We start from the raw sequence: 23760 nt of genomic DNA, 5'->3' as shown, positions 1-23760 counted from the left end.
CATTTGGGTGGTTTTTTTTTAATTTTTCGCCAACTGGTTCAGAGAAGCCGGTTTAGGTCTTCGCCACACCCTGAACCGGTCAGATCACCAATACACCCACTGTAAAGGCACATTGGTGGGGTGCCGAAAGCCCGGAACGATACGCATCAGCCAATACGGGCTAATACATGTCGACACTTTGAACCTTGCCCGTGTTGATACTTTGAACCTTGTCAATAGGCTGGGAAAACGGGAACTCAGTTTTCAGAGGATGTCTTCTGGTTTTGGGGAACAACGCATGTACCTTCATTAATTTAGCATACATAATTAAGCATGAAACAGAGGCTGGTTTACAACAGATGCGAGTCGAGCCTTTTTAGGGGCGCAGCTTTCCTTCACTTTCAAAACTAATGAATGCAATCACAGATACGGGAATTGCTAGAGGCCCACCCAATAAGAACGACCATTGCTGTTGTTAATAGGTGATTGACAGGGTGATGTGATGCACCATTCATACCACACCTGCATACGAATAATGTCTTTCATTAGAACTATTTAGACAGCAAGGGGAAGAACAAAAGGCCGACTGGCCCAAGTGCATACATAGCTTGTAATGTGCTACATAAATAGGGAAAATCTATGATCGGAAAAGACATGATAACGGAAATCCACCTGATTGGTTCCTTTTTTATGATTGGTTGTAAGTTTTTTCAGTATCATGTTTTTTCCGGCATCATAAATGAATCCACATTAAATACAAATAATATTAAAGGCCCAGTTTGGGAAGAGCGCAAATACAAAGTTTAAAAATACCGTATACAAGGTTTTGTAGTGTTTCTTATTGCACTTACTCCACAGTGAGCGAAAATAACAGAACTAATATGGTAAATAAAATTGACATAACTAAATACACAGATAATTTTGGTTATTTCATCAAGAACCAACAGTTTATTATTAGGGGTCACGATTTTTAATCTGCCCGTCTGCAAATTTCTGGGCTTCGACCAAGGTTGTGTCAACAAAGAACAGCATCAGGCCCAGAAATTTTCAGGCAGGGCTTGAGCCAAATACTTTAGACAATTAGACCCCGATCAGAAAACCAACTGTAAAAAGTAATCAACCAATTGTAAAAATTGAATGCTGTCTATATAACATTGATACCAAAATGACTTGCCTTCGAAGAACCACAACACCTCCAGAAGTGCACATCCAAAGGTGAACCAGGTTGTACGCATACAGGTGTCCTCAATGGAAAAAATATGGCAAACCTAATTCAAAAAAGATGGGATGAACATGCAGTTAAGCTTATGAATGAAGTATAATATTGTAGATCATAGTTCCAACTTGAAATGATGACCCAAATACCATGTATGTTCCTATAATTTTGAGCAACAAAATCTAATCATTTGTGGTCAAGTAGGGGATGCAAATGAATCAGATCCCACCATTTCTATCGAGTTTCTGTGCTAGCTGTGCTAGTAGTAGTAGTAGTACAAATAAGAAATGTTTATATTGATTAAACCCTAACAAATAAGAAAAATAATAAAAATAAATTATTATATAAAGACACAAAATGAATATTTTAGTTTAATAGTGCCTATTTTATAATTATAATGTAAAAAAATAAATAAAAAAGTATTTTATAATACATAGTACAAAACTGCTTGGCGATTAGGTGAGGCAAGCCTCAAAGGGCGCCTTGTCGACTAGGCATCACCTTTGAATTGAATTGGTTTCAAATTAGATATCCACTAACCAAATCAAATTCAAATATAGGAAATTAGAGATCTGTCAGACTCAAATCAAATTCAAATACCACGGTTTCCTTATCGAATCAAATTCAGATATACCCCAATCAGAATTCAATTTGATCTGTTGTGGTCAAAGTCCAACCATCAAGAACTTTGGCATTCCCCATTTGATGAAACTGTGGTTAGTGCCTTATCCAGAGAAAGAGGAATCTTGAACAGACTGACCGGACTAGTAAACCACATGTATAAGAAAAAAGGAAAGTAAAAAAATAAAATGAGAAAATCGTACCAGCTGAACATGTTTGGTGTTGCCAAAGTCGGCTCAATACCAAGATGGACATCCTTGTAGAGTGTTGCATCAAAATAGCCAGCAAGTCCTATGACTCAGGATGAAACATTAAAATCATTATGAACGGGTACTTCACAATGGATCTAAAAAGATGAAAACTGGAAAGGAGAAATACTATGGGCACAATAAAGCCATACTCCATATAGGAGTATCAAGGGAAAGTCTGCATCTCATTTTGTGAGTTACATATTTCCATTTAGGGGATTCAAGGGAAAGTCTGTATCTCATCTTGTGAGCAGGCATATTAATCCGCAAAAGCAAAAAACACCTCTTCTTTTACAGAGTCACATTAGTTCTTTTTAATCCAACCATCAACACCATTAATTTCATTGTCTCATGTTCCTAAACCCTGGCTTTCGATATTAACACTCGGTTACTTTGTACTCATTTTATCAATTTCAGGCAGTGAAGAAGAGATAAGGTGCAGTTTCAATCATTAGAAAAAGTTCTCTATACTGCAACTACAAAGTAAATGAAAGCATAGAGAGATTTTTGCAAGACATACCATGCACCATGGCAGATCCTGTGTCAGCCGGTATCTCAAACCTCAACTTTTTGTACCGCTGATTGTTTTTATTGGTTGAGTAATTTGGATGAGTAAACGTGAATACCTGCATGACAACATGGAACAGAAGAAATCAATCTAAACCCGACTACCATAATTCAAACTGTCAACAAGTGGACCAAAGCACAATTTCTTGTTTTAAAGGAAAAGGGAAAATAACGGGGAGGGAAACTAGAGCTTGGCACAAGTTCTTGAATAGAAATAGAGAAAAAGCACACAAATACCTGCACAAACATCTAAGAAGACAAGAATATTACAATAGGGATATAAGTTGAACTTGTCAACCAAACAAAAAGGAGATTTAAAAAATGAAATGGTGAAAATCTTGAAGAAAGGGGGGCACTAGATTGCAAAACACAGGTGTCTTGTAAAAAACATTAAACAAAAGGAACCAAGAACCTACCAAGGTTAAAAATGTCACTTTTGCTTCTAGCTCCTCTATTAGTCTTTGTAGCTCGCTTATAACATATCTGTTGCAGTGTTTTAAAAGCGCAAGGGCCAATTTGCGCCTGAGGCGCAAGGCGCAAGGCAAGGCCCGTGCCTTTTTAAGAAAGACGCAAAATTACAAAAAAAAAAGCTAAAAATAAAAAAAAGTCAGAAAATTCCAAAAAAATATTTTAAAAAATTAAACATAATGTTAATAAAAATATAAACTTAAATATTAAAATAAATGATTTAAAAAACCTATTATCTAAAATTAAAATACATAAACATAACATGTAAAGTGTATTCAAATTAAAATTTAAAAATAAAAGCAAACATATAAAGCATTTTCAAGCATGTAAAACCCACAATCTCTTTTTTTCCTCAATTGCATTGCTTCAAGTAGTTAATGTGGTGTAAAACATATTGCATTCTTGATTCTATGAGTCGCCTTTGTAACAATAAAATATCATCTTAAAAGGCAATGAAAGTTGTAAAATCATTATTTTTTATGTGAGAAATAAGTTTTTTCAGACCCTAACATAGATTTGCCGGGCTTGCCTCAAGGGGCATGGTCGAGGGTCCAGGGGCGGAGCCCCCGGCCCAGCCGTTAGACTCAAAAAGAAAAACGCAAAAAGCACAAAATTTTAAAAAGGCACACGCCTGGGTTGAGGCGCAAGGCACATAGCGCACACCTAGGCGCACCTTTTAAATCACTGATCTGTTGTTACAGGCTACATCCTGTTTGCTACTTAGTAACCCAATAATTGTTCTTGAGTCTCTTCAATTTCTATTTGTTCCATATTCAGTGTCTTTGCCCTTCTTAAACCTGTAAATGTCGATAATAGAAGACAGTTCTTATGCATTCCAGAGTGTAAAGGAAGAAGTGGCTGGCTAGCTTTTGCTGAGAAATTGAAGGAACTGAGGCTCCCCAGGGATGAAGCTCAACGGAAGGAAACAGGAGATTTTTCTGGGGAGCAAGTACCTAATGAATTTCAGTCATGCAGGGAACAATTAAAGGTTGATACAAAGCCTCAGTTGGCATGCTCGACTAAAAACCAGAAGCTGGTGTTAGCAGAGAAAGAAGGGGGGAGTGGAGGCAGAGGTTAGTTCTGACAGCCCAAATAGACATAGTAGACTGGGGAAAAATACAGGAGTATAAGTGGAAGCTTGGGTGGGATTCAAATGGAGGAAGGAAAGAGTTTTAGGTGTCAGAAAGCTGAATGGGCCAATGGAGGCTTGTTTTTGTTTATGTTCCATAGCAGAAATCTTGCAGAGTGCGTTTTGGAGACAGAAAAGAGAAAGAACAGGGAAAACAATGTAGCTTGGGGTCTTGGATATTCCACTTCATGTGTGGTGTACCTTTACTTTTAAAGTAACTGGGGATTTCTGAGGTAATTTCTTGATGTTTGATGATAGAAAAAGGAGGTGGGAGAAAATTGATGGTGCTTTGCTTTGCAGGTGAAGGAATGTTGACAAAACTCAAGTGGGTGTAGCAGTGCCCAATCCATTATTTTATTAGGGTGTGAACATAACATAGTAAAATAACTAATCTGTCCTTGCATCAAACAGCACATAAATTACAATAAGTTTTTTGAAGGAAAAAGGAAAGCATTATATTCAAGAGAAACTCACAGGTTGAGAAGGAGCAAGCCTTGCCACACTATGCAATTTGACAACATAAGCAGTTTCAAAGTGAACAAGATCTTTATGTGATTTCACCTGTAATGTGACATCAAATGGTTCAAGTGATATCTTTGAAACCAAGAAGGTATAAGAACATTTAAAAACAGAGAGAAGGAAATACATCATTGTATAACTTTGATGCTGTCACAGGCTGTATGAAACTTGTGTACCTGAAGTAACCAGGTCGTCAATTGTATTGTTTAAGATAAACAACAACAAGCATATTAGTACAAATCTAAAAAAAAATAAAAGATGATACAGATATCCCATGCAAATAAATGATGTGAAATATTCCAGACCATTGAAATTATTTTGGTTACAACAGATTCAACACAAAAGCCCAGGCAGGTTGAAATGCAATTTCAGCAAGAGCGCATGAAAACAATAATGACAAAAATAAAATATTACCAGCAGATTTATTATTTTTATGAACCTTATTTTCAAGTTTACAAAGCAAAAGGTCAATTAGATTTTTGAGTTAAAACCAAAGCACAAACAAAAAATAGAAACAAAAAATGATAGCAAAGCTAGTTGCAGATACCACCACTGCTGCTCAACAACCAATTAATGACTTTCCTTCTTATACATAGAAAAGAGAAAACACAAGACAGAAGAAAGAAATACACAAACAAATGAATGTTTTAGTTGTTCAATCCCTGTGCAAGGATTGAAACCAGCACCCATCCCCCACCAACCCACCCTTCCAGCATGAAACAAAAAAATAGAAGTACACCATGTGCATTGCAAAGGTAGATCAAGATATTAAAATCAGGGAAAGAAGTGGACAAGATGATATGCAAATATAAGTAATACCAAAATTAATTCTAAGAAAACATACGATGATGGAATTGAAATCCCATCTTGCTTCAAAAATCTTTGGGCTCCATCAAGGCATTCCGGGGACAGCTCATTGTCACCAAAAGAACCAAGTAACTCACTGACCTAAAATTTGATCAGAAATAAGCATAAATAGAAAGTGGTAACAAAACAGAGTAAAGGATCATTATTATACAAACTCACTCACCAAAATATCAGCTTTCTCAGGCGCGTCCCAGCAACGCATATCACTAGAAATTATGGTAACAATGTTCTCCCAACCCTCCAATTTAACCAAGCTCTGTTTCAAAAAATAGATCCAAGATTATGTACAAAAGATAGGGACAGTGTCCAAAAATTCCAACAAGTAAACAGCTAAAGGAGTTCATTATATGGTCCAGACCGCCAAACCAGACCCACCAAATTATCTGGTCTTAAGAAAGTTCTGGTTCAGTTCGGAAAATTTTTAAAGTTCATTTTATGGTTTTCAGTCCAGTTTTTTGAATTCTAGAAATCAGAGCAAACTGTAAACTGAATAATACATAATAACAACTTTCTAATTTTGTTAAGCCCAATACAATGTCCCAAACCATATTAGAAATCGAACCAAATCAAAAAAGCAGTTTGGTCTGGTTTGGTTTCTATATTAAAACGGCTTCATCTGGTCTAAGAATTTTCAGACAGTAATTTACTGGTTTGGTCTGAGATTTTCTCCAAACCAGACCGGATCAGACCATGAACACCACTATAAACAGTTTGATCTCATTTGGTTGCTATACTAAAATGGTTTCGTCTGGTTTTGTCTGAGATTTCCTCCAATCCAGACCAGATCAGACCATGAACAGCCCCCATAAACAGATAACAAAAGTTTTTCTCCAAACCAGACAGTAACTTCTCTTGATGCAGCATACCCCCATCAATGGTCAAATATTAGTGAATTGTGACAGATTTCATTTTATATGGAATCTCAAAGCAAGAAAAACCCAAAAAGATGGTGACGTTTGATCAAAGACAGTAACTTCTTTGACCAGAAATTAATTCAGAACAACACCCAGAAAGATGGTGAAGATTGACACAGTATGCAGGCTTTGGGAATTTTCTTCATTATAAATAAAATTATAGATCCTCTGGTTTTACACTTTTGAGCATTCTTGTCATTACTTGTAATATCTAATTTTACACTTCCATCAATCTTTTCTCTTTCTGGACCTTAGAAATTATCTTACTGTTGATGGCAACAGACAAGGCTATTTCTACTAATATATTTGGCTATAATTAGATTATTGACAGAGTTGGATCAAGTTCTATTGTGATGGGTGATTAACCGATTATAATCTGTCAATGAGATTTAAGCTAGTTATATGGTTTTTTATCAGTGAAATTATAATCCTTGGCTTTTTTCAATTCCTTTTCATTTGATGGCATTTGGAGGAATTGGGCCACAGTTGCACACACTTTGGTTAGGAAGACCAGAGCCACAACAGATTGGAGGAGCGGTCAGAGCAACAGTAACCCAGGACCATCTGGCATTGGAGGAGTATTGAGGAATGAGAATGGCAACATCATATCCTTATTCTCAGGCCCGGTAGGGATAGGGGACTCTACAATAGATGAGTTGTTGGCTGAAGTACAAAGAATTCAGATTGCTGATCAACTAGGAGTGGAGAACCTATTAATTGAAGGGGATTTAAGGTGATTCTGGGCTGGCTGCAAATCCAGACTCAGTTGTTTGGAGTTATAGGGATCGGTGGGTGGGTAGGGAGGCAAATGCTTTTGCCAATTATCTTGCTAAATAGGGGTCTACTAGGGATCATTTATTTTGGGCAGCTTTCTAATCGTTATTTCTGATCACTTGTAATGTTTATGGGAGGCTGCATCTCATGCCTCTCCAAAGGATCCTTGTAAAGTTTTATTACTTTTGATTGATGAAATCATTTTCAATTATCAAAAATTAGATGTATGGCTTTTGGTCAATGAGAAATATCTGACAGCGTTCTACATGGGGTTTTCAGTTTTCTGCCGTGAAAGGCATTAGCTACAAAAAAATGTGACAAGGGTTAAAAATTATTTTCCAAGGACAAGAGATGTTTACCCTAGCATTCAAATCAACATCCCAGCTGTCATTGCCAACCATATACACTCCCAATCATTTTGTTCTATAGCTTATTCTCATCCAGTACAAATCTCCACAACCATTTCCCCAATAATGCCACATTCTTCACTACAATTCTCCCCACAATCGAAACACCACTGTCCTTCCTTCAACATACTACCTCCCAATTAACTAAATAGTCTCTCTTGATGTCCCCTGGTTCCCATAAGAAAAAAGTCCCTCATGATCTCTTTGAATCTACTCAGACAGGAGATAAAAATTAAAAACAAGTACACTTGAATATTGGCTAGGATAGGATTGATTATAGGGCGATCCAACCTCTCAAAGAAATGGAGGTTCTTTTACAAGAGAACAAATTTTCAGAGAATCAGTCTATAGGGTGCCAGAAACTCAAAGCTTTCAGGTTGCCTCCCAAGAGTAGTCCAAGACAATTAATTGGCCAGTCTACAGTAGCACAACCCATGGTTTCCACATATCACCTCACTTTTTGTGCTTAAACTGACACCTGTAAGAAAGCTCTAGTGCAATTCACCTTTAACTTGTATTAAAGCATATTATTAAAAGTTTTAATATAACCTACCACAACTTATGTATATGATTTGTCATGTTCAAGGACTTTACCATTAAAACACTGAAAACATCCAATGGATTTAAGAAGAGGCAATGAAAGAAAGAGAGAAAGAAAGATAAAGAGTACTCTCAATTTTCAACAATTTCTTTCTCTCTTAAAAGAAATAGAAAAGGGTTCTGGCCCTTTCATTTTTTTATTAGTATCAATACATTGTTAGTTCAAAATAATAACATTCTTTACTTGATAATACTTTTGACATGTGATCTCTCTATAAAACTAATTATATTTTGGTGTTGACTTGTTGTTAGAAATATTAAAATTAATTGATGTAAAATGCCATTATCTTTTAGATGCCACAAGCATGTACAAATGAAATGAGAGAGCACAATGAAAATGGTATTTGTAGTAACAACCAAGAGATCATTCAGTATTCATGAACATTGTCTTCCATTTTAAAACATCAACTTCCGTGAGAAATTATCCAGTCAATAGTAATACATTAGAGTGTTGAACACTGATAATGAGTTTAGACACTATAATGTAAAATAAAATGACAGTTCTTATCAGCCCAAATTTCAAGAACTTACATGGAGTGTCACAACTGCATTGGGATTTTTTTCCACAGCATAAACTTTTAATCTGCGCCCTGTTTCTTCAGCCGCCTGTAAAATCTCAAAACATTAGCAAGGGTTAAATATTTATTAAATTTCGTAACACGGAAATAAAGCAGGTCACCACTTATATAGAATGTTTAAGACCTGCAATGATGCTCTAACAAGGGGTCCCCGCCCTGCTCCCACAACCATCAGTACCTTTCAGCAAATAGAAATTAATTCAGCACTCAGTAATGTACAAACAATATATGCAAGCCAGTAAATTCCTGAAGACTAATTCATGTATAAACAATATATGGAAAACAAAGGCATCAATACCAGTAGTTTACTTACAGTGGTTACACTTGATGCTTTCTCATCCGGGACCCTGTCAAGCAAAGCTTTGCAGACTGCTCTTTGGTACTGCCCAATTGAAAGTACAAAATTAGACACCATAAGAACCATTTTCCAGCCAACCACATCATGCATGCATACCATATCTCCAAACACAAATACATTGAAGAAACACATGGCCTACTCTTAAACACGTGCAAGCGCATGCACAGAGAGGGAAATAAAACCAGTGCTTTCAAAGCATAAAAGCACAAGGGCCATCTAACACCTGAGGTGCAACATGCAAGGCGTACGGCAAGGAACGTGAAAAGATGAAGTGGCACAAAATTTTGGAAAAGGTTTGAAAATAGAAAAATCATTAAAACACAAAAACATGCAATCCCAAATTTTAAAAGAAATTAAATTTTTGAAAAGTTTGTTAGCTAAGATCCTAATAATAAGCATAAACATAAATATAAAACAAATTCAAAGTAAAAGTAAAAGCAAATTTAGAACTGATTTAGTCTAAGATTAGAGGAGAAAAGAAGACCAGAAGAAGAAGGAAATAGGGCTGCAGCAGAGGGGAAGACAAACTATCTTCCTCCAACTACTGCCCCACTTTTATTATAATAATAAATTCTTTTGAAAAAAAATGAGAAAATAACAAATCTGTGTAAACAGATTTATAATACCCCTACATTTAAGTAAAACAAATTTTAAAGAGAAAATAAAACAACTAATAAATCTGTGTACAAAGACTGGAATACCCAATTTTTTTTGTTCATATACAAGGGTGGCATAGTTTTCAAGGCATCTAGGCGATTCTGGGCACCACTGGGTTGCCTAGTCACCTAGGCAATAAAAGTTTTATAATATAAAAAACTGACTTTTGGCTAGTTTCCTAGTTTTACAGACCATTTAGCATGTATGTTAATTGAAAAATAGCAACTCTCTTTATTAAAAACATTAAAGTTCCTCTAAAAATGTGGCAAATCATCATATCAAAAAGAAAAAAATCTTTTACATATATTAATTTCATTATTTTCAAAAATAATACTACTATAATAAGTATTTAATAGAGCAAATTCATATGAATTAGCAGCTAAAGAAGGTTATTAATTTTTTATGATAAATATTCAAGATGGAAAGTAAAATAGAAAAAAAAACAAGGACGGAGTTTCTGTTCTATTTAATTAGAGAGAGAGAATAGAAAAATAGAACTTTATTATTCTATTCTTTCTTTCCTCTTTCTTGCATCCTTTCTTTCTTTCTTTTTCTCTTCTCAAAACCCTTTGATCTTTTAAGTTTCAATAGTAAAACATTAAAACAAAGTATAATTGATATATATAGCTTATAATAAAATGTAATCACATACATTAATAAGATACAGCAATATAAATGACATTATAAAAGGCACCCGCCTTGTCATTTTTGTCGCCTAGTTGAGTACTTAGTCGCCTAGTCGCCTATGCAACACCTTGACAACCATGAAGGATGGGTTTTGCAATTTTTGTTATATTCCATTCTATTCTGGGGTTACGCATCATAAATTATCTGTGTTCTGATTACTTCTTTAATGCAAAATTTTGACATTTGATATCCTATTCAAAATGATTAAGGATTCACATATTCAAGAGGTCTTCATTTTGTTTCTTTCAAAGCTAACAGACAATTACTAGCACACAAGGACCAATAAAAGGTAATTAGGAAGTTAATAGAACACTACAAAAAGTGTAAAACACATAAGAATGTATAAAAGAACCATGTTCCTAGGATAGGACAAGAAACATGCATTCAACTTCTTCTAAAATCCTAAAAAACATCCATTAATTTATGTGAGGAGACTGATCCCCTATTAACAATAGTGACAAGAACCAAAGATGCCGAAAGACAATCCTCAAATCAGCTTGCCCAGACACTTACCCATTTTGTAACAGTGTGATAGGTGATGTCCAGGCATTTTTGCTTTCAAGGCATGGCATGGCCCAACAAGTAGAACATGGCATGAAACACATAACTAGAAATATTGAGCAATACACTATATATAATGCTTTTTGTTTTAACAAGATAAGCCAACTACTTGAATGCCAAGTAAACCAATAATACCAATAATATAACAAGAATATAATCTAAAACATTGTGTAGAAAGCATAAATGGTATATGTGTATTTTACAGTATTCTAAAACCATAGACGAAGTTCAAAAATACGGAAGGTTAGTTTAGTGTTTCTTTCCCTCCAGGATAAAGTTCTTTTTCTTTTATTCCCATTAATAAGGTTCTTTTTCTTGTTAACAGACTATGAACAGACCAAGCAACTTTACTAATGCAAGAAAAGAGATGTGATACAAGAACCATAGAATTAATGGGACAGTAAAGAATGAAAAGAAGAATGTTCCATTGACAAAAACATTTCATTAGGCATTTAAAGTTGCTAGATGAAAAGTCTCAATCATGGGTAATGTATTGTCACTCATTTTTTGGATAAATAAAATTTTTGGACCATTTCTTGATTTGTTTGTCTCAATCCTTGCACAGGGGTCATGCCAATCTTCTTTCGGCAATAATCTTCCACACCCTTAAACAGTTCATCTCAGCCAAATGGAAATTTCTCACAACAAGGTAGCTATTCTAAAAGTTGCGGAATACATAATGAAAAACATACCACATGATAAAAAAATTATAATTGTTAATTGCATATTCAAGAAACATAAAAGACTGAAAACAACAAACGAAATTCCAATAATTTTTAAGCTATACCTGGATGTATTTCACTGTGTCTTTTTCAAATGTTTCATAAGTTTGGGCCTCCAGATTATCCATGAGAGGCTGTATTGATCAAAGGTAGAGAAAAGGTTTTAAATGACATGAGAAAAGAAAAGAAATTGCACTCAAATATAAATAAAATAAAACTCCATTGGTCAGGCAAAAGCTAAGAAGGGAAAATTGCTAGTTGAAAAATGATACAAAGAGAAAAAGAAGACATAAAAGGCTTGCCTGCAAAGGAGACTGCAAGAAATCCCTGTAACCAAGCTGGCATAATAGACATTGGGGTCAGAAAAAAGAAATAAGAATATAATAAATTAGCTGCTAGTTTGTAAGATAAGAAAGAATGAAAGAGTTCTGGCACCTCAAAGCGCTCTTGCTCAGGAAGTGGGTCCATCCTCTGATAAAGATACCCAACATAGTCTAAATAAGACCTCAATGGATGTCTATGTATTCCTAAAACACGAAAAAAACATGAAACTATAATTTCAGACAACCAATGGGAAATAGCTATATATTAAGATATATAATGGCTGAAAATGAAATGAGCTCCAGAAATATTCTATGTAGTTCAATCAGTGTTCTGAAAACAAGACATGACCCATATTGATGGGAATAAAATGAAACTATAAATTTCAGACAATCAATCCGAAATAGGTGCCTCGCCTGTGCGCCTAGGCACGTCTTTTAAATCATTGCTCTATTTTATTAATTCCTCCTTCAACTCTAATATGCCAACATACCAAGCTCCAATCCTTTAACTTTCCTTTTAACCTCTGCACCTTCTTATGGAACCTAAAACCGTTCCATTTCATACCAACTAGCTAACTACACAATCCACCAATCCTTAACCTTTTGTAAGAACCTGGTGTGTAAACTACATATTCTCAAACCTGAAAGGAGTTAGGCCCCTTAAATAATAATCCTGGCCTAGTTTGATAGGACGACGCTCAAAAGTCATCCTATCAACAAAAAAGTCAACCTGAAAGGAGTATGGCTCTAGAGGAAAGGTTCTCCAAATGCTTTTTTTTTTGGTAAATAATTCTCCAAATGCTATTCTCAATCAACAAAAAAGATGAATCTATCCAGTTTTGAGTACCTAGGGTTAGCCTAGAAGTTTGGCGAAGTGTAGGAGATATGTAACAAAGGCAACTCCTTTAGACCACAAGAGCAAACAAAAAGATTGAAATTTCTCATACTTGTGGTTATCTGTTGATGAGGATTATTGCTTTGATCCGTAAGCGTTACCACATTGAAATCCACCTGTATACACCAAGGCCACACCCACAGACCTCTTATTGCATAAAGCTCTTCCCATAATTCACACCTTTCCCTATAAATGTTAGGTCCATAGACATTTATTTGAACCCAAACAAAACCAACCTCCACATTCTTGAGTTTAACATGCACTATAAATCTTCCAATCAATTCTTCCAGGCATACTACAGTTTCATTTGTTCAAAATGTTATTATCCCCCTGGAGCTCCCCAAGTTAATACTGACAGATACAGTTCTATTCTCCATCTTGTATCCATTAAACCATCAAAAACATTCCTGTAAATCTACAGTTTTTCGGAAAGGTAAAAGTAAAATGCAATATAATCAAAGAAAAGTTGGTTGTAGATTTGTGTCCTTGTATAACAAGTAGAAAGCATTGGGGAATTTCCCATAACCACCACCAAGTCTTAACAAGAAAAAGGATAGGTCTTCAGAGTCATACCTTCAACATCATTCTCAGCATGATTAGCTGCCAATTCTGAGATCCCCATGGTGATACTGTGTAATAGTTTTCCAGAAATCACTATCTGGGCAAGATATTGTTTAGTACCATTTGTCAACAGACTTAGAAGAATTTTAATATGTCAACAGACAAAATACTAAGCCTTCTATGAGCTTTCAAACTAAAGATGCAACAAATTTTGATGCATTGGAAACTGCAAAGCTTTGTAGAGGGATAGCATTGTTATTAGTACCAAGCAATGATAATATTCAATTTTTACACAAAATCACATCAAAGGCCTTATACTAGAACATTGCTGATCAACTTATTAACAAAATTGGTTTATGTAACAATCCAGCAAGTACAGCACACTAGCATACTAAGTTTTAACAGTGGTTACTAATATACAGTGTATGCCCTCAAGACCCAATATGCTATGTAGACTGATTTTATTTATGAACAAAAGTTCAGTCTCCTTTTTTATTACATGTGTTATTGGGTGTGTTTATATGTAATGGCTCTTGATCTACATTGAAGAATGATGATAATCGCTGATTTAATTAGACTTACATAATTTTTGTGTAAACTAAAAGTTCTCTACCAGTGGATAAACGCGGGTAGTTTATCCTTACGAGGTTGACATGACTTATATTGCCCAAGGATGAAGCAGTATGTCTGAACTGCTAGGGCTAGACCTAAGGTATCGGCATGGACATTTCTGAAACACTGAACTAGACCATTTCCAATGTGCTCCTAGACCTTTCAATTGATGGAGCTATTGGATTGTTGCTTGTAGTCCAAGACTTGATAGTAGTATTGTGCTGGTATCAAAACTAATCCGCTTTTGATATGCCAACCAGTGAGGTCCTTATGGGGTCAACACCAAGGTATGTTGGAGCCAGGGCTGTTCATAAGAAGACCCAACCCGACAAAACTGACCAACCCGGACCGGCTCAACCCGAGTAGGCCAGGTTTTCTTCAGCATCGGTCGATTTCGAGTTCCTAGTTCATAGTTCGTAGTTACAAACTACTTAGTTCCTACTTAACTATGTTGTCTCTATCCTAGTTACAACCTAACTTAATTTCTAGTCTTCTAGTTAGGAATGACATTAATGGCAAGTATTGCAAGACAACTAGACAAGAAATTTTTGGAAAAGTTTAAAGAAAAGAATCAAAGGACCCTAGTTTCTATGGTCTTTTACACCAAATAGGCAACCAATTACAATTAGAATTAGGTGTCCTTTTTTACTTAGATTAGAAGGTTTCTTGAAATATACAAATTTCAGTCTTCTTTCTCTAATACAGTTTGAATTTCTATTTTCTTGATAACTTCTATTCTAACTTGGTCCGCCCCTCAACTCAAGCACAATCTCTAATACAATTTGACTCTCAAGAATCAAAAATTTGAAATTTCAAGTTCTCAAGTCTCAACTTCAAGACATCACTCGAACTTGGCTCTCCCAACTCCCATCTTCTCATTCTCTCAACTCAAGCTCAAGCATGGTTGAACTTAGAGCCGAAACCGACCCAACCCGACTCAAACCGACCAGGTCGGTTTCGGTTTCAATTTCGGGTAACCCGACCAGGTCGGGTCGGTTGGAAAAATCTCAGTAAGCCAACCCAACCCAACCTGTGAACAACCCTAGTTGGAGCAAGTTAGAATAAGATCTGGGAAGCAACGTTTAAAGCTAGCCTCAAGGGGATAAAGTGTAAGTTCTCTAATTCAATCAGAATTCTTGCTACAACCAGACTCCTCAACTTAAACATACGGGCATCAACTCTTCTGAAACAACGACAAGTGTTTCCAGTGGCACAAAACCTATTCAGATTCTACGCATGGAGAATTTCAAGGACATTAATCCAAGCAAGGATATTGCTCCCTACTTCTTGAATTGCCCCCACAAGTGGATTCCATCTACACTACCGTAGATCTAACGTCCTAAACTTGGTTGTTTCACTTCCCAGGACTAATTTGCCTCTTCCTTACTACAGAAAATAAAAAGAAAGAAACCTGCATTTAGCTTTCTCACCTGAATGTCGTCATTTAAGCACCACTCTGATCTGACACATCTCAAAACCTCTACGTTGTCAATTTCAGTGCTAACAAAGCAACCTACCAAACACTTCTCCAACCATCTCACCCTCTGAATAGCACATTCAATCAAATTCACGAAGATCTCTCTCACTATAATTGCATGGCTGCATTGGTACCTTCTCTCTCACCATTCAGTGCTTACAGCATTGTGTTCATGGAATTCATTCATGGCGTTCATAACATCAGCCTTCAAGAAGTCTTAATTCTTGTTGTAGAACAAAATGGTAAAACTATCAGCACCAAAAGTTGGTTCACCTTCTAGCCCCACTTACCTCCCAATCTTTGTCCCGAAAAGGCTTCTTGAGATCAATCTTCCATAGTTTGTAACTTTGTAAAGTCAGAAATAGCAGCATTAAGTTCTCATTAGAATGCATATGTTGTTCCCCTTCCCATCAATGCCCCAAGTCGTGTTGGACATTCAATCGTTATATGTCTATGCTGTTTTCAATAATTGCACAAGTTCCTCTTCCTGTAGTGAGAGACAACATGTCCATACTTCTCACATTCATAGCACTGCACATTGGATAAAGCTCTCTTCTGTTTAGGCTTGTTTGCAAGAAAAACTGCCTCTAACCCAGAATCAGATTTTCCATTGATAGTAGACTAAGTAACCAAATGGGCTTCTTCTCTTAGCAATTCTCCCAAAATTGTATCAAGTGAAGGAGTGCTGCCACTACTCAAAAATTAAGAACAAGGTAGAGGAAGGCAACAAGAGAGAGGGAGGTGGCATAAGTGGAAAGGGTAAAAAAGGTGAGCCCTATCAAAAATTTGCTTCATGCTGTTAAGATAGGGGGCAACTCCGATTCTTCAATTTCTTAATAGTGGTCATTGGAAGGTTGAGTGTTGATTTGGGTCCCTAGTTGGATTTTAAAATACCACTCTCGGTCTTGTGGACCCAGTCCAATGAGATAGAATCGACAGAGAGAGACAGAGTACTTGTTAGAAGGACGAATGACGAAGCCAATCCAGTGAGATAGCACAGCCTTTCAAGGAATTAAAGCCATTAATAACATTGTTTCGACTGAACCCTCACTGAGTTAAGTCAAGCCCAAGTTTGCTTCGTAGAGAATAAAGATTCTCGAAGACCCGAACTCCGACAATGTCTCAAGGAGAACAGAAACCATTAATAACCTTGAAGCCATTAAAAATGTTGTTTAACAGAAACCGGCAGGGGAGGGTAGTCTATTTTGTACGGCATGCATAAATGTAAAAGGGTAGGGGAGGGCAGTCTGATCTTAAAAAGGGCATTCGATTGTGGCCAAAACTATTTGCATTTCCATACAAAAGTTGCAAGTGTTGAGCTTTGTGGAATATGGTGCTTGAATAGGGTTTGGAGGAGGTCTTGCAAATATCAATGGCAAGGACAAGCCAAAGCCAAACCTTTCTTGAATCTTCCTTATACGAGAGAGAGAGAGAGAGAACCCACCACCTATAGGGTATATTTTGAAAATTTGAAAGAAAATGAATGGCAAAAGAGTCACAACAAACAAGTGCTTATTGGAGAAAAAAACCACCAAACGCCCAATATGAAATAAGCGCTTATTTTTTAAAATAAGCACTTGAAAAATCTGGGTGCCAAATCCGAAAGTGCTTATTCGAATAAGCACTTGTTTTAAAGCACTTATTTTTAACATAAGCACTCCCAAACATAATCTAAAACTGTGCTAGACAAGTTGGCTAACAGATCGGTTGAATGGGATTCAAAACCCTAACAAGATTGATTGGTCTCACTAGGTTGGATCGAATTCAGCATTGTAAGGGAGATTTTGCATCATCCAATATAGGGGTGAGCATGGGCCAGTTCAGTTCGGTTCCATGGAAAAACCTGGAACCTACTCTATAGGGGTTAGTTTTAGGTTTTTGGAACTGGAACCTACCTTGTGAAGTATGTTCTTTCACAAGTTCAAAAACAGTATGTTCTCTAAAAACTTGATATTTATTCCACCAAGGTCAGTTCATTAGGTTGGTTCGAGTAGGGTAAACCCCTAGACCCTAAAACCGACTTGGGTGGGGGTCGGTTCCAAGAATTTGGAACAAAGGTCGGTTCCATTCGATTCAGTGTGGCACCTACCCATTTGCTCACCCCAAATCTAATACCCATACCTTTCATCCTACTTATAGATTATGGACGGCTGCAAGAGTCCTATCCTTGTCTTTGTTAGAATCCTACCATAATTAGAAGAAAGTTGGAGAGAATCTTGCTCTCCTAATCCAGTCCAAAGACTAGAATCTCTCTAGCTAGTCAAACTAGTAAAATCCTAGTCACACTAGAAATATCTAGTTGATAATTTGACTAGGATTCTTACATGATACTTTTAAATGACCATTAGCACCTTAATAATTCTAGAAATAACATGTTCAAATTAGGAAAATCCAACTTGTACGGTGTGAGAATCCAACTTTTAAATGACCATTCGCTCGCTCACCGAAGCGCCAAGAACCCCCTATTTGCTAATGTTGTTCATTCATTCATTGCAATAAAGTATCTCCTTAAAAGGCAATGAAAGTTATAAAATCATTATTTTTCATGTGAGAAATAAGAATTTCAGACCCTAACATAGACTTGCTCGGGCTTGCCTTGAAGAGTGTGGTACAAAGGCGACTCATAGAATCAAGAATCCAATATGTTTTACATCACATTAGCTACTTGAAGCAATGCAGTTAAGGAAAAAGAGAGATTGTGGGTTTTACATGCTTGAAAATGCTTTATATGTTTGCTTTTACTTTTAAATTTTCATTTGAATACGCTTTAAAACACTAAATACAACCCAATTAATCACTTGCAATTAATCTCTCTACTAATAATACTTGACACCACATTAGGGAAAGACTTTTTCACTCTTTGCCTTTATGACATGATGTCCAACTTCCAACACTAATGGATCCTTCAATAAGGATTCAAATAATCCTACTGCTAGTAGATTCAAGAATCCATAGAGGAAATTATACAAAGTACACACTATTCTTAAATTAGTAGCAAATCCTATCACGTTGATCATTAAATTACATACCATCCGTGAATATCCCAACATACCTAGGTATTTGACCTAGAAGGATCTAACTAGTTGGAATATCAAAGATAGACGAGTCTGATATACTCAATTTGTTATGTGCCTTAGGAGAACTCACCCCTAAAAGCTTTGTTAGAGAGAAGGAACCCAAGCACATATATACCCCACAACAGCACCCCATACTACCGATGTGGGATACCTCACATTAGCATCACATACTACCAACATGGGACAAATGGATCGTAACATTCCACCAAGCTCCATAGTCTCGGCGCCCACATAGTCCAGCTTTGCACTAGTCCACCTATTCCCGATCGAACACTGCAATATTGACGTCACCACCTGCGTTGCACGACTGCAATTGGGAGGCATAGTGTAGGCTCTGATACCATTTGTTATGTGCCTTAGGAGAACTCACCCCTAAAAGCTAGCTATTAGAGGGAGGGAACCCAAGCACATAAGCACCCCATACTACCGATGTGGGATACCTCACATTAGCATCCCATACTACCACCAGGGGACAAATGGATCGTAACACAATTTGATATCAATATCAAGTCTAGGGATTAAAAGCAACACTTAATTGTTCCACTTCTAAGAAAGTCCAAGAACATCATTAGTTTGGCTTCATACATAATACGAATATGAATTGAGGGTATTTAGTAGAATAATTCGATGACACATAATAAATATTCTTTTATTCATAACAAAGGTATGTGCAATTCATCAGTTGGAGCTAAAGGCATACACACACTATCTAACAAGTTAATCCAACGAATCCTCAAGGTAAAGAGTAGAGAAGATGCCTTGCAATGATGAAAATAAAAGCTTTGAGGTTTCTTCTGATGTGGTGCCAGAGGATGAGGAGATAAAGAAGGGAAATTTGGATTTAAAGAGGTTAGCAGATAGAGAGGTGGAAATTGGCAAGTCCCTAAGTTTATTCTTTTTAGGAGGGAAGAATTTTACTAGGAAAGCTTTTGAAAGGAAGAGGAAGAACAAAAGTATGAGGAATGTTTCTAAAGCGCTTAAGGAGAAATTTGGGATGAGGAGGTTAGGAAGGGTTTAGAGAGATTAAATATTAATTCAGCTTCTTTGGAGCCTATTTGCTTCCAATCATTTTTTTATTATAATAACTCTAAAATGATTTCATTAATTATAAAAACATGGGTACAACAAAAAGTTGTGAAAGAAACCAGCTTTAGTAAGCTGACCCAAAACAAATTACAAATTAGCCTCAAACATGTGTTCTTTGAACCCCTTGCTTTGCTAAGCTATCTGCCAAACTGTTGGCAGATCTCCTCACTCATCCCACCTGGATGGACATGTCCCTTGAAAACAATTTAAATCCTCTGAAATTCATTGTTCAGTTGCCATGTCACCCCTTCCCCTTCTGCAACCATTTTATCACAGTTTTTGAGCCCCCCTCGATGATCAGTTTATTAATACACAAATCTTTAGCCTTTCCAACCCCATATGTTGCAGCTAGAAACTCTGCCCTTGCCACACCACCCTACTCCACAAGACCGGAGTACAGAGAAATGATGTTTCCATCTTCATCTCTAACAAACCTCCCAATGCCTTAGGGGGCCCAGATTACCCACACAACTCCCATCAAAGTTCAGCTTCTTCAAGCCACAATTGTTGTCTTGTAAATTAGGAGGCAGCAATAAGTCCCCAAACCTAAAAAATCTTCAATCTTAAAATCTGAAAACATTTTCAAACTTTTTGCCCAATGTGCCACCCTCAATGTTATTGTTTCGACCAAGGCTTCCTTACATTTTTCTTTTCCTTCAAATATCCTTGCATTTCTTTCCTCCCAAACAGTCCAAAGTAGTGCCGCTCTAATACATCTCCACAAGATCCTACCACTCCTTTTAGTGCCACTAATACCATTAGGGCTAAACAAACCCTGCAATCTGACAGGAGAAGACCACCTGCACCCAAAAAGGGAAGCAAACCAATTCCAAAAAAAAAACTGACAAAAGGACAAGATATTAGAAGGAGGAAAGCAATCTAAATATTCAACTTACACAGGACACACCAGTTGGGGGACAAACACCAATTTGGTTTTTTGCTTTGAAGTACATCAAAGGTATTAATACAACCATGAAATACTTCCCAACAGAGAAAGCACTGATTTTAGGGGAATTGGAGAGCACCAAATTTCCTTGACTGGGAAAGGATGAGAGGAGGGGGTGGCTACCAACGAGTGTAGAAAGGATATACAAGAAAACAACCTGTCAGAACTAGGATCCCAAATCCTAGAACTTGACCCACCTTATCCCAAGAAAAGTGAATTCATCAAGCCTAACAGCTCGGACACTACAAGAAGTTTATTTGCTTCTGATCCATTAGTGCAAGATTGGTTTCACTCAAGCTTCTCCTTCTAATATTTGTTTTAGTTTGGGTGGGAGTTTTTAGAGTATGTTTATGGGGTGTTAACACTTGTTATTTGGTTGTATTCAGTTTTTGTGATTCTTTAATAAAGGTTTCCTTTTAACTATCAAAAAAATATTAACAGCAGAGAGCCTACATTATAAATGATTAATTAGGCTCTTTAACCTAATGGACATAATCAAATTTGAACCAATGGGCCTAAGGTGGAAGAACTTAGCTTGAAGGATGTGTGGCATTTATGGGCCAAATTGGAAGTGAAAACGCCTAGGACAATCTCTCCATAGTTAATAGGGCAAGGTCAAGGTCCCACCTCGTTTAGAGAGGAGGGAATCTTGGTTCGGACTAGAGGCCTATGGGTCCCATGACATACAAAACTCTCCTTCTCATACTCCTCTTGAATTAAGTAGAAACTCACTAGGATTGGTGAACCCCTTTATGGAAAAGCTTAATGTGAGTAGAACTAGACTAGTTTGAGTAATCAAATCCAAGGCTGAATGGAAACTAACTAAATAGGAGCCCTTTCCTGATTTGATTATGGAACCAATTAGGCAATTCAATTAGGCCTCTCTAGAGTTTAAATACCTAGAGATCGACCAGCATCGTGACACTCTTATTCTCTCCAAGACTCTCACTAGTTAAGCCTTGTAAGACAACTAATCTCACAATTCAATCTAGGATTTTCGATCATCATTTTAACTGTTATTACAAGCAGTCCTTGACCTTCAATTGCCACATATTTTGGTGGAAAATAACACTAAAAAGGTGCTACTTCTGATGCAATTTAATGCTGGTTCCAAGAGTTAAAGCATCAGGCTATGTGTAGGTTGAATCATCTTCAATTTCAACATCGCCTTTGTGAGAAGCACTAGGAGTTCTGGGTTTGAACTTCACAGCCAGGTACTGCACTTGTGGTGACCTCCATCATATTGGGATACTTTCTAACCACATTTTGATCTAAAACACTTCAGTCCAAATCCTATGTTCAATCCTTGTAGGAAAAATTGCTTTCTCTTAGGTGAAAATTTTTCAGCTTTGAGCAGTTTTCAGTGCATTAAGTTTTGAACTTACATATTCCTGGGGCTGAGAATTTTTCATCAAAATTTGCATTAGCACCATCAGCTATAAGGTACAATCAATAATTCAATGATTAACCATAAAAATATCGTTTAAAAGCACTACAAACTTTTAACTACCACTTGAGAACAGCAAAAATCTATTTAAATGAATTACAACAGATACAGAATACTTGTAAACTCCAGATATGTTGAATGATTACGGCCCCATTTGGTTCATGGGAATAGGGGTCTGGAATCAGAATCGGAATGGCCTATGAGTTCCATTCCCATTCCTGCTGGAATGGCATTCCCCCATTTGAGGGAATGGCCATTCTCGGCCCCTCCTCCCTTGGGAATGAAATCTCGTTCCTGCTGATTTCAAGTCCCATTCCCATTCCTGTCTGAAACAGACTATGGGAATGGACCATTCCGGTTCCGATTCCGGATGATTTCGATTCCGATTTGATTTCGATTCCGATTTGATTCCGACTACGAACCAAACAGACCCTAAAATAACTGTAGCTATAAATGTAATGGAATATGACTCAGAAGCATAACAAAAATACCTGTATTGAATGATTAAAAAACCCAGTTATTAGTCTTTGATGACGCTTTGATAGACAAGGATATCCCCGTGCATTTGTTAAAAATGTCTGAAAACAAAAAAAAAAATAGTTTACCATAACTAAATAGACCCTACAATACAACAAGTTAAATCTAATCATTCAAAATAAAGCACCAATCAAACCTTAAGAGATATTTACATTGGTATGAACTATGGCTGCCCTTACAGGCTCCCCAAACCAACGTCCAAGTGAGTTTGCAGATGGTAGTGAACTCCTGGTGAACAGGCAGTGATACTTAATTTTATGTACAAGTAGCACATTGTTATCATGCAGTGATTGTTAAAGTAGCTCCTCTGTAAGACCACAAATAAGAAGTTTGTCTCACTCACAGTATATCAAGTGCTATTGACAGTTGACTGTGATGTTCACAAAGCAGACGAAATGAATTCCACCATTCCCAGGAATCACCACTCTGGAAGTTAAGTTGCATGAGTACCAAAAATGGAGCAAGATGGTTCATAAGAAAATTTGAAAAATCAGAACAACCAGAGCATAAAAAAAGCAATCAAGTAGCTGCCAAAAGGCCCACAAGTGTGGAAGTTGATATCTAATGAGCTTAATCCCAAATCCCAAGAAACATAAGATTAATGGAACAAGGATACCCTTTATAGGAACTAATTAAGAAAAATCTTTTAGAGAAGCTAGTTTCAAAATGCCATTAATACTAGGCCACCTGGAAACGAGGAAATATATCTGTTTTCAGAGACTTGAACATCATGCCAACACTTGGAACTTGGCACATCATATTCCATGGCAATGCTCCAAGCCCTATCTTAAGTCAGCATATAACCTTGGCATTTCACATTGATAGATAGTCCATGCTTTATTTTTCTAATTTTAAAATTTATGTAATAAATATCAGTTACCACATGCCTAAGCACCTAATACTTGGCACCAAGTACCTAAGTAACAC

At 36.7% G+C, this 23760-nt stretch overlaps 1 protein-coding gene across 4 annotated transcripts in view; it reads right to left on the bottom strand.

Moving 5' to 3' along the window:
- Window positions 1–261: 261 nt before the first annotated feature.
- Window positions 262–23760, bottom strand: part of SKB1 (SHK1 binding protein 1) — a 40180-nt gene continuing 16681 nt past the window's right edge. For all 4 annotated transcript variants that reach the window (XM_088891562.1, XM_010248865.2, XM_010248864.3 and 1 more), the window contains 18 exons: window positions 23177–23259; window positions 22986–23061; window positions 22788–22874; window positions 13664–13748; window positions 12308–12399; window positions 12175–12210; window positions 11938–12006; window positions 9201–9269; window positions 9012–9065; window positions 8841–8915; window positions 5778–5870; window positions 5592–5695; window positions 4875–4923; window positions 4703–4789; window positions 2585–2690; window positions 2020–2107; window positions 1154–1247; window positions 262–501 (listed from right to left, as the gene is read on the bottom strand). In XM_088891562.1, coding sequence (XP_088747688.1) covers window positions 418–501; window positions 1154–1247; window positions 2020–2107; window positions 2585–2690; window positions 4703–4789; window positions 4875–4923; window positions 5592–5695; window positions 5778–5870; window positions 8841–8915; window positions 9012–9065; window positions 9201–9269; window positions 11938–12006; window positions 12175–12210; window positions 12308–12399; window positions 13664–13748; window positions 22788–22874; window positions 22986–23061; window positions 23177–23259 — 1431 coding nt within the window. In that variant the 3' untranslated portion in view covers window positions 262–417. The remainder of the gene's footprint in view (window positions 502–1153; window positions 1248–2019; window positions 2108–2584; window positions 2691–4702; window positions 4790–4874; window positions 4924–5591; window positions 5696–5777; window positions 5871–8840; window positions 8916–9011; window positions 9066–9200; window positions 9270–11937; window positions 12007–12174; window positions 12211–12307; window positions 12400–13663; window positions 13749–22787; window positions 22875–22985; window positions 23062–23176; window positions 23260–23760) is intronic.

Source organism: Nelumbo nucifera, chromosome 7, assembly GCF_055504915.1.
Source record: "Nelumbo nucifera cultivar China Antique chromosome 7, China Antique-T2T, whole genome shotgun sequence".
In the NCBI taxonomy this organism is placed as follows: domain Eukaryota; kingdom Viridiplantae; phylum Streptophyta; class Magnoliopsida; order Proteales; family Nelumbonaceae; genus Nelumbo; species Nelumbo nucifera.
This window is presented reverse-complemented; position numbering and strand designations above follow the sequence as displayed.